The following is a 10,524-nucleotide window of genomic DNA, read 5'->3' as shown; positions in this document are numbered from 1 at the left end:
GAGTAAGAAAACACAACAACTTTGGGATCCCAGGTGGTTACTGAAGTTTATTGAAAGACAGTAGGTCACATGTTAGATTCACCTCGAGTGTGTTTCTTGTTGCAGTTTAACAGGAAAAAAAAACTAAAACGGGCTGCCCAGCGTGGGGGGAGGGGCTAATTTTGGAAACAGAAGAAACAGGCGTTTAAGGCGCCATTTAAGATTTGCCGTGAATTTCATTTGGATTTTAGTTGTTTTTTTGTTCAATTGGGTGAGACCACAGTTTCAGCGGCTTCAGTTTGATTTCTACTGTGCTTTGGCGGACGTCATCGATCCGCGCCGCTCCAGCGGGAAGTCATCTCGCCACGTCATCGATCCGCGGCAAAGCGCATCCAGTCCGTCCGTCCCAAGCATCACCGAACGGCTGGAGCCACTCCACGCCATCGATCCGAGGCACCATCCTCTCCGCCAACCGCAGCCCGCCTGCTTCCTCCTCCTCGCCGCTCCCTACATAACCTCGCCGCCCCCTCCGTCTCTGCACACCACAGCATCCGCAACCCCCTCACATCCCACACCAAGCCCCACGCTCGAACCACCACCACCACCAGCACCCATGGCACCCAAGGCAGCGGAGAAGAAGCCGGTGGCCACGGCCGAGAAGACCACCGCGGGGAAGAAGCCCAAGGCGGAGAAGCGGGCGCCGGCGACCAAGGAGGCCGGCGGCGAGGGGAAGACGAGGGGCAGGAAGAAGGGCAGCAAGGCCAAGAAGGGCGTGGAGACGTACAAGATCTACATCTTCAAGGTGCTCAAACAGGTGCACCCGGACATCGGCATCTCCTCCAAGGCCATGTCCATCATGAACTCCTTCATCAACGACATCTTCGAGAAGCTCGCCGGCGAGTCCGCCAAGCTGGCCCGCTACAACAAGAAGCCCACCATCACGTCCCGGGAGATCCAGACCTCCGTCCGCCTCGTCCTCCCCGGCGAGCTCGCCAAGCACGCCGTCTCCGAGGGCACCAAGGCCGTCACCAAGTTCACCTCATCCTAGGCTGGCTTCGTTGTTGTTTCATGAGTTGATGGCGGCAGGCGTCGTGTACGTAGTCGGCAGTAGTACGATGTTACAATCTCTGTAAGAATTGTGCTGCTTGTGTTTCTGAAGAAATAGTGATGTTGCTGTTTGAATCGATGTTCCTGTCTGCTAGTGTCGCTTCAGACTCTTCTTGCTGCCGTTTGTTTGTGTCAGCAAGTTTCTACTGTGATAGTTTATCTAATCTTAATTTCCTGCCAGTTTATCTACTGTTATAATTTAATTATGTTCCAGCTTGACAGATAGAAACCTCTAAATTTAAATCTACTCCATCCGTATGTGGTAGCCATTTAAAATGTCTAGAAAGACAATTATTTAGAAACAGAGGGAGTAGAATACTACACTATTTGAAGTTCCAAAATTCTGTAGGCAAACTCATGAACTTTGCAGTTGTTTATGTGTTGTTATTTCTTTCCCTCTTTTGGTGCTGCGTAAGTTTTCTTAACCTATTTACTTTTGCTGCCATTTCAGTAAGACTGAAGTTGGCGAGCCTTGTTATTTTCTGACGGAACATTCCAAGTTTTTTCCTGAGTGGACTTGTCAACCATACGGCAAGAAGCCAGGAACAGCTTGCCAACTAGTGTTCAGAAATTCAGAATGCATTAGATTCAGATTAGCTTCTTGAGATAAATTAGAGGCTACTTTTCGCCAAAAAAAGAAGCGATAAATTAGAGGCAATGCACCCATGGTGTAGAGTCAAGGAACACGACAGATGCAACCATCATCTTTTTAGGATGGCAAACAGAATGTTTGCTGTTGATGCTATAGAGTATTGAGACATGTGAGTTTTTCCTCTATTGTGTTTATACTACACTAGGTAATTTTTCTTTGTAGTACTACTACACTTGTAATTTGGGATCACGAAGCCACCAATTTTGTGGAGGTGCAACGTTTTTTCTAATGATTCATTTCTCTATGTTTATGTACACTTAATTATATGGATATATAAATTGTAAGTTACGTGTATTGGCAAGAAGCATTCACCATTCGCCATCTTTGGGTACGGGAGCTGTTCCTCATTTGTTTTAGATGATGTTGTTATCATGTACTCCCTCCGTTTCTAAATATAAGTCTTTTTAGAGATTTCACTATGGACTATATACGGAGCAAAATGAATAAAGCTACATTCTAAAACATGTCTATATACATCCGTATGTAGTTTGTGGTGGAATCTCTAAAGACTTATATTTAGGAACGGAGAGAGTAAGAGTTGTGCCGTGTGAGTCTGAAGAAATAGTATTGTTGCTGCTTAAATTTATGTTCAAGGTGTGCTTGCATGTCACATCAGATTATTTACATAAACTTCAGTAAATATAGATAAGAATATTTTATATAACTACCTAGCTGTCGAGCATATCCATTTTGAGAAGCTTTGTGCCATTTTCTTTTGTTCCAGATTAACATGTCGATTGATCTCAGAATGCAGTCTTCCCCTGATACAGTAACATGCTCAACCAGACAGAACTGACCCCACAAACCATATATGCCAACCATGCAGAAGGAATGTAATATATGTGTAAATAGAGTAAGGAATGCTCTCTATCTACGTGCAGTCACCTTCCATGCATAAATATTCCTAATTTGCTATACCAATTTTTCTTCCTGTGAGGAGTCTTGAAAGATTGGCATTTGTTGTTGTGACGGTTAAATAGTATGGAGATACTCCTCAGAAATAGTATGGTGAATAAGTTCTGTGCACATGTCCAGCAGAAAATTTACATCAGACTAATTAGGTCCGTTTTTCTTTTATTTCAGAGATAGTTAGCTGGAATTTCTGAGTAAACACATAAGTCTAATCCCAGTGAAAAAAATCAAGCTATCTTAACCTCCAATTTTGATCAAGTAAAACCCGCTTACGGAAGTTATGAATCTGAAGAGCAGAGTGACTTTTTCCTAGTGGCAATATGCTTAGATATATCCCTCCTATTCGAACAAAATATCCAATGCATTTGTCCCCACATAAATATAAAGCACTGGTCAACACAAGCATGTACATCCCTCCTAGTGTTTCATTCCCCCCCTTTTATATCCCTTAAGCTCTTCTCTGTTTTGGTCATGAAATTCAGGAAAAGCAAGTTAACTCACCTCAGTTCAAGTCACTGAGCAGAACAAAAAATAGGAACAGCAGCCCAGATCTGCTGACGCTCTACAGAAGCAACAGAACAGAGGCGCACTACATTCAATGTCTGACAAGCGAGTTGGAGTCACCACACTGATGTACACTCCATCACCGAGGTACAACCTTTACTAATTCATGAATTAATATTTTGCTTTTACTGAATATATAATATTTCTCATTTTTCTCTTCTTTTTCAGATCGATATGATTGTGATCATGTTTCAACAGGAAAAATGTTTGTATATAATGCCATGGTAACGGTAGCACGATTAGTTATCCCTGCTGCTCATTAAACACAATCAGAACAGATATATACATCGGTAAACACCAAGGACTACAAGTGCCCAGGGCACTGACTCGTGGACATGCTGTGACACTAGTTTGGTTGCAAGACAAGTACTAGTCGAGCAACTCTTAAATCTTAATCCTTGCTAAACAAAACAATTTGCAACTTTTTATGTTAGGATGACAACAGGTTGAAGGTCTCAGTGTCGGCTCAAGGCAGCAAGGTGTGATGAATTTTGTTGCAAAATATATTATGTCTTTTATTCTGGTTGGTAGCACCAACCGGGACCAAAAAGCATCAACACGTCAACATTTTAGGGGCTGGGTTTTTTGGGGCGGTTGGGGGGTTTGTAGGGTTAATTTAGGGGTTTCATATATTGTGTTAGCTAGCTAATAGAAAGAAGTGTCCTCTCTTACCTCCGTGCTTGGTCGACGCTACGTACTATACGTATAGAGAGGACTCGACGAGATCGGCGCGGGCGATCGACGACGGTGAAGACGGGGACGGGACAGACCGCTAAACCTAAATAAATCTTAAGGAAAATGGAGTTTGGAAGTCGAGTTTAGAGAGGAAAAAGCTTAAGTAGTGTGGCTCAGGCATTTCATCGAACACCTCATGTGCATAGGAGGTGAGCTAGAGCACCACAAAGTCCTTCCCTCGCTGTCCAGAAAAAAACAGAGCAGTGGAGTGCTCTGCTCGCGGGCTAGGGGTATATATAGCCACCTCATTGGTCCCGGCTCGTGGCTGGAACCGGGACTAATGGGTCCAGACGAACCGGGACCAATGCCCCACGAGGCCCGGCCGTCCCCCTGGGCTCACAAATCGGGACGTATGCCCCCATGGGTCCCGGTTCGTGATTGAACCGGGACTAATGGGCTGGCCAGGCCTGGACCAAAACTCTGTTTTCTACTAGTGTTGACCAGTGGCGGAGGCAGGGGTGTTGGCAGGCCCCCCTCTATACTCTCAGAAATACAACTACATGTGCTCTTGATCCTCTATTTGTCAAACAAAAGTAGCAATATTTAAATGATTTGGTCTCGTCTAACATCATATAACACAGTTTGGCCCTCTCTATATTAAATTTCTGGCTTCGCCACTGGTGCTGACCCTTGGACTCTCGAGGCTGTGGCCCTGCATAGAAGCTTTCGCATTGGCAGAAGCAGTGACGGAGCTAGAGCTAGACCGATTCTGCTGGGGGCCAGTGTTTGGAGTCAAGATGGGAATGTGTGGGCCTGGACCTGGACCAATGGTCTCAAGGCCAATTTCAGGGGTCACGGGTCGACCCATTCCGACAAAATCATGTGGCTCGCTGGCCCATTGGGTGCCCCAGGGCTGACCCGAAATTCAGCTAGAATTCCACAGCTTTTTAGCTATGTATACACTACTTTTGCAGGCTACTTCTACAACATTTAGAGCATGTCCAGAACAGTTAAGATACACACCTTGATGCAACCGTCCTAGATACATAAGGCAGGGCCAGAGCATCATGAAGATGTCGGATTTAGTAGCAGAAATGCACCATTGCAAACTCGGATCAACTTCTATACGTAAAAAAAATCCAGATCAACTTATTTTACAGTACGGTTCTTCCATGCAATAAAGTTAGCACTCCAAATTAAAAGACACGTGCGAATCAACCTGTGATTGAGTTGGTTGGGTGGACAGTGGTATTCCCAACTCACCAGGGTTCAAATTCTGGTGCTCGCATTAATCCTGGATTTATTTCAGGATTTTCGACGATGCGCTTTCAGTGGAAGGAGACGTTCCCGTCGACGACGAGGCGCCTACAGTGACTTCGTAAATCTCAAAATGATATGCCGGCTCAGTCTCTCGGAGGTGCTCATAGGGGTAGGGTGTGCGTGTGTGCGTTCATAGGAATGAGTGTATGCGCGTGTATATGAGCGTTTGTGTTTGTACTGATGCTCAAAAAAAATTGAAAGACACGTCGGACGGTCCGCCGGCGATCTCGCCGAAGGTCACATGTACCATGCCCTGCAGCCAGGGGACTGGAAAAGTAAAAAAAAAAAGCAAACAGGCTCAAAATGAACTCGAATTTGACTGACATGATCGGCCCAAATCCCTACGCACGTGCAGGATCGAGGAGAGCACGCCGGCCTCGACGTCAGCGGGGAGCATCCTGCCGCGGGTGCTCACAAGCGCTGCAGTCGTTGCAGTGCCACCTGCCAAGCCCCGCATCGCAGCAGAAGCGATGGCGCGAGCCCTCCTGGCACGCGCTCCCTCGACCACAGGATTTGCTTCCTCGCCGCCTTGCATCTTCCTCTCAAGGTGCTATTCCTTAGAGCATCTCCACCCACGTCTTCAGAAACGCCCCCAGGTCATTTTTTTAATGTCCGCGACAAAAAATCCTCTCACTCACGCTTTCAAAGCGTCATTTTTCGCTGAATTTGAAGAAAAACAGCGCCGGTAGTCTCACCCCGAACCCAGCCCCCTGGGGGGCAGCTGGGCGTGCCGGCGGCTTCTTTTCCTCGCTGCTGGCCCACCCTCAGCCTCCCACCTCCCTCTCTCATCTCTTTTCATCTGGGACCCATCCTGTGGCCTCACCCTCTGTCCTCTCTTTTCCTCTCCCCTCTCCCGAGATCGGCCATGGAGAAGTCCGCTTGCCTGGCTGCCGCCCGCCCCCCTCAAGCCTTCCTCCGCGAGCAAGACGCCAGCGGCGTCGGCGAGGAGCGCCATCTCGTCCATCCTCTCCCTGTCGTCCTCCTCCACGACTTCCTTCTCCACCAGCTACGCCTCTTCCCGTCGTCCTTCTCCACCAGCGGGGCGGAGCTCGTGGCCGGGCGTGGACGAGGCGAGGGCGATAGACTCCGGGCGTGGACGGGAAGGGGCGAGCAACTCCGAGGCCGGGCGGGGCGGAGCATGGCCGGCGAGTTCGCGGCCGGACGGAGCGTGGCCGGGCGAGCTCGCGGCCGGGCGGAGCGTGGCCGGGGCCGAGCTCGTGGCCGGGCGGAGCACCTGCCTCCCCGCTCGCCGCCTACTCGTCGTCGTGCCGTCGTGCAGACGAGGTCGAAGAGCACCACACGGTGGTGCAACCACGGATCCAGGGCGGTTCGAGCACACCACGCGTGCTCTTCGGCCAGAAGGAGTCGTGCACACCACGCGTTCTCCGCAGGGCCTCGCCGTGGCCATGCACAAGAAGGAGTCGCACGAGGGCGCTCCAGTTCGAGCCCCGCCCGTTTCTGCTGTCCGTGGTCGCCGTGGACGCGCCGGAGCTGGACCTTGACCAGAGCACGGTGGACTTGGGCGCCCTCGTGAAGGAGTCCACGGAGAAGAGCCAGCAAGGGGAGCGCGTCCGGCAGTGGCAGATGGCGTTCCTGCTCGCCGGCAAGGCCAAGGGTGGGGAGCTCGTCGTCACGCTCGCTTTCCAGATCATGGAGGACGGCGGCGTCGGGCTCTACAGCCAGCCGGCCACCAAGACTGCTGCCCTGGTGCGGTGTACGATGACGAGAAATCTGAAGGAGCCCTTCCTTGTCCCTTGCCTTGGCCGCCAGCCTGAGCTCCCGCAGCGTGGCGGAGAGCCCGGACCTCTTGCTCCTCTTCTTCTTCATGGCGTCGCTCCGACACAAGGACGGCGGCCTGGACCTCCTCCTCTGCTCCGGGCCCTCCTCGACATCGTCACCGGCCCGGCCGCTTCCTCGCTGCGCGCCACGCGTCCTCCTCGTCGAGGTGCAGGGATGCTTGGGGGTGGAGACGGCTGGAAAAAATTTCCCCCCAAACCTAAAATTTGCGCCGGTGCAGCCCCAGCCGGACGAAAAAAACGCGTCCTAAGAGCGAGCCGGCGAGATTTCCGGCGTGGGGGCGAATGCGTTCCTACTCGTTGCCCCAGGTCGGCCCCAGGGCTAAATCTATTCGGCGTTTTTTGGCACAAACTCGGCGACCTTCATTCAAATTTGTACAAAAAAAATAAACACGGCCTAGCTACGCCGTCCTCGCCGCCGTCCGGCTTCTACATGCCTAGGTGCTTGTAGAAGTCGGTGTAGTCTCCGTCATCGTCATCATCGTCGTCGTCTTCCTCGTCGTCCTCGCCCTGCGACCCGCCGCCGTCCCTGCTGCAGCCCTGTCCATGGTCGCCGACGCGGGATGGCCCGGCCTCCTCCTCGTCGCTGTCGAGGTAGACGACGCCGTCCACCTCGCGGACGGGGCGGTGGTGGCACGCCTTGAGTTCCTCGATGGCGCGGCGCTGGCGAGCCACCTTCTCACGGACGTAGTCCTCCCTCACCCACTTCATGGGCCGTCTCGTCGGCGGCGGCCATCGCGAGGTGCTCTGGCTTCACCGGGAGCAGGGGAGGCTCCGGCTCGGTTTTCGGTCGGACGAGGCGCAGGCGACCGCCGTGGCCTTCCTCGCGGATGGTCAGGGCACCGCTGCGGGTGTGGCGCCCTAGCGGGGACTCCCCCGCCGTGTCCTGCGGCTCGGGCTTGACGGCGAAGGCCGCCGGCGAGCCACCCGAGGAGGAGGAGGTCGTCGCGTATGACAACCGCCGCGGCATCCGCGAGCTGCCACGACGGCGAGAGAAGGACGAGGGAGCGGGGGCGGGGTACTCGAGGCGCGGCGTGTTGCCGGCCTCGATGTAGTCGAGGACGTTTGTCACATCCTAACTAGGTTATGCATTAGAGTGTGCATCATGTCTACTTTCATCAGAAATGGAAATGGGGAAAGCAGAACCCCCAGCACCCCCCCCCTGAAATCAACTAGGGTTTACTAAAAATAAATTCAATGAACCTGAAATGCCCTTCAGAAATGTTCACCCTCTTTGCCTTGGGTTAGAACCCTTGGGAAAAATGGTGAATATAATTTTAGGTCATCAAAAGGGGCATTGATTTAATTCATAAGTATTTGAATTTGGGCATTTAAATGCTATAAAATAATTTAAATGCTCAAATAATTTTGGGAATAAATGTTTTCTGTTGGAAATATTCTAAACAGAGCTCACATTTATTTTCATGAATTTTGGAAATATTTTAGTATTTTTAATAAAGCCCAACAGTTACAGAAAATAGAAAACAGAAAAAAGAGGAGAGGGAGAAGCCCACCTGGGCCTTACCTGGCGCCGCCCACCAGGCCCACCTGCCGGCCCAGCCCAGCCACCGCGCCAGCGAGCAGCTTGGCTCGGCCAGGCAGGCAGGCAGGTGCTCGACGGCGGCACCCGCGCGCGCCACGCAGCTGGCTGCCGCCCTGCTTCCTCCCCTCGCCGCCCTGCTGGCCTAGACAGGCTCCACGTCGCCGCCTCGACCCCCTGGACATGCTCACTCGCCCCCTGCCTCACTCCCTCGCTCCCCTTAGCCATGGCCGACGCAGCCGTCGTCGTTCCGCCAGCGTAGTCGTGTCCACCGCCGTCCCCGCGCTGCTCCACCGTGTCCTGAAGCTCCGCCACTTCCTCCTCGATCGCTCCACCAAGCCACGCCCCGCCGGAGGCCCGCAAACAACTCCACCGAGCTCGTCTTCAACCTCGGGCCGCCCAGATCACCGTCGCCGTTCCGACCGCACCGAGCCTTCCCCGAGCACGCTGACCCTCCCTGCGGCTTCTCTGTGAGCTGTTGAACCTCCCCGTGCTTTCTGTTTCACCCCTGGAACACCGTAGACGCCGCATCTCTTGTGCCCGAACGCGCCGCCGCCTGACCACGTCGCCGGCGTTGCTCCGGTGACCATCTGGTCACGGGCTTGTGTCCGTCACACTCCTCGCGCCGCGTAGAGGCTGTAGGTGCTAGCGCCACATCGCCTAGGCCACTGCAGCCACACGCACGAGCTGGCCCGAGCTTCGGCCTCCGCCTAACCTCATCGCCGGCGATGCTCCGGCCACTCCCCGGCCAAGCCATCACCACGGCTGGATGCGGGCGAGCACCAGCTGCCCGTAGCTGCTCTCCGTGTGGCAAACGGAGCCCTGTGGGCAAATCCCGCAGCACGCCGCCGCGTCTGGCCTCGCCGGCGGCTAAACGCCGGCGAGTTTGACCACTGACGTGGACTGGGTGGGCCCAGTTGACTCCCCTGAGTCAATGACAAGTGGGCCCCCCTCTGCTAATTATCCAGAATAGTTCCTAACTAAAATTAGTTAGTTTAATTAACTACTGACACGCGGGACCCACCAGTCAGGTTTGACCTGGACGTCCCCGTTGACCCTGACGTCACCCTGACGCATTGCTGACGCAGTAATTGATTTACTAGAATTATTTTTATTCAGGAAATTCCAGAAAATAGTTCAAACTTCAAAAATTCATAGAAATTCAACCATAACTCCAAATGAGACAAATTATATATGTAAAATTATCAGAAAAATTCAAGGAATTCATCTGTACCATTTTCATGCATGTTTGAACAATGTTTGTCCCCTGTTTTGGACAAAACAAATAAAGGGCATTTAAATAATCATATATGGGGTTGGAATTTGAATCTTGCACTCAAACCAACTCCATTTAAATTATAGCTAGTTGCATTAGCTCAAGACACATCCATATTGCCATGTCATAGCATGCATCATATTGTTGCATATCGTCATGTGTTGATTGTGCTCGGTTGTGTTCTTCGTGGTAGGTTCTGCCTCCGAGGATATTCACGAGTATCCAACTGAAGGGCAGTATCCCGTCACCACTCCATCAGGCAAGCAACCATTGATCATTCCGATACAACCCATGTTCTCGCTCCTGCTCTTGTTTACTGCATTAAGTCAACACGTTTCAAACTGCTGTGTGCTACGGTAGTTGAACCCTTATCCTCTGCATGACCTGTCATTGCCACAGTAACTAGATGAAACCCACTAGCATGTGTAGGAGTTGATTGAGCCATGTTTTGTGATTCCTACCTTGCTATGCCTGCTATGCCTAGAGTTGTGTCAGGTCTGGTTCATCTGGGTGATGGGCTAGAGTGAAATGCTTGTGCCAGTAATATGAGGGATGTGTTGAACATGTTTTGGTAAAGGTATCAATGAGAGGCCATGTAGGAGTACATGGTGGGTTGTTTCATTGAGGCCGTCCATAAGAACTGAGATCTGAATGTGTGATTTAAGATGCAGTTACTACCGTACATTGGGCCCGAAACAAATGG

The 10,524-nt window shown here is 51.6% G+C and overlaps 1 protein-coding gene across 1 annotated transcript; it reads left to right on the top strand.

Annotated features, from left to right (window-relative positions):
- The first annotated feature begins 508 nt into the window (after positions 1-508).
- On the top strand, positions 509-1,165 carry LOC123131716 (histone H2B.2-like). The gene has a single exon (XM_044551389.1). It carries the CDS (start codon positions 593-595, stop codon positions 1,025-1,027), a length of 435 nt encoding a protein of 144 aa, XP_044407324.1. The 5' UTR covers positions 509-592; the 3' UTR covers positions 1,028-1,165.
- The last annotated feature ends 9,359 nt before the right edge of the window (positions 1,166-10,524 follow it).

Source organism: Triticum aestivum, chromosome 6A (genome assembly GCF_018294505.1).
Source record: "Triticum aestivum cultivar Chinese Spring chromosome 6A, IWGSC CS RefSeq v2.1, whole genome shotgun sequence".
Lineage (NCBI taxonomy): Eukaryota > Viridiplantae > Streptophyta > Magnoliopsida > Poales > Poaceae > Triticum > Triticum aestivum.
The sequence above is the reverse complement of the archived record's forward strand: the minus strand, read 5'-3'. Positions and strand labels throughout refer to the sequence as shown.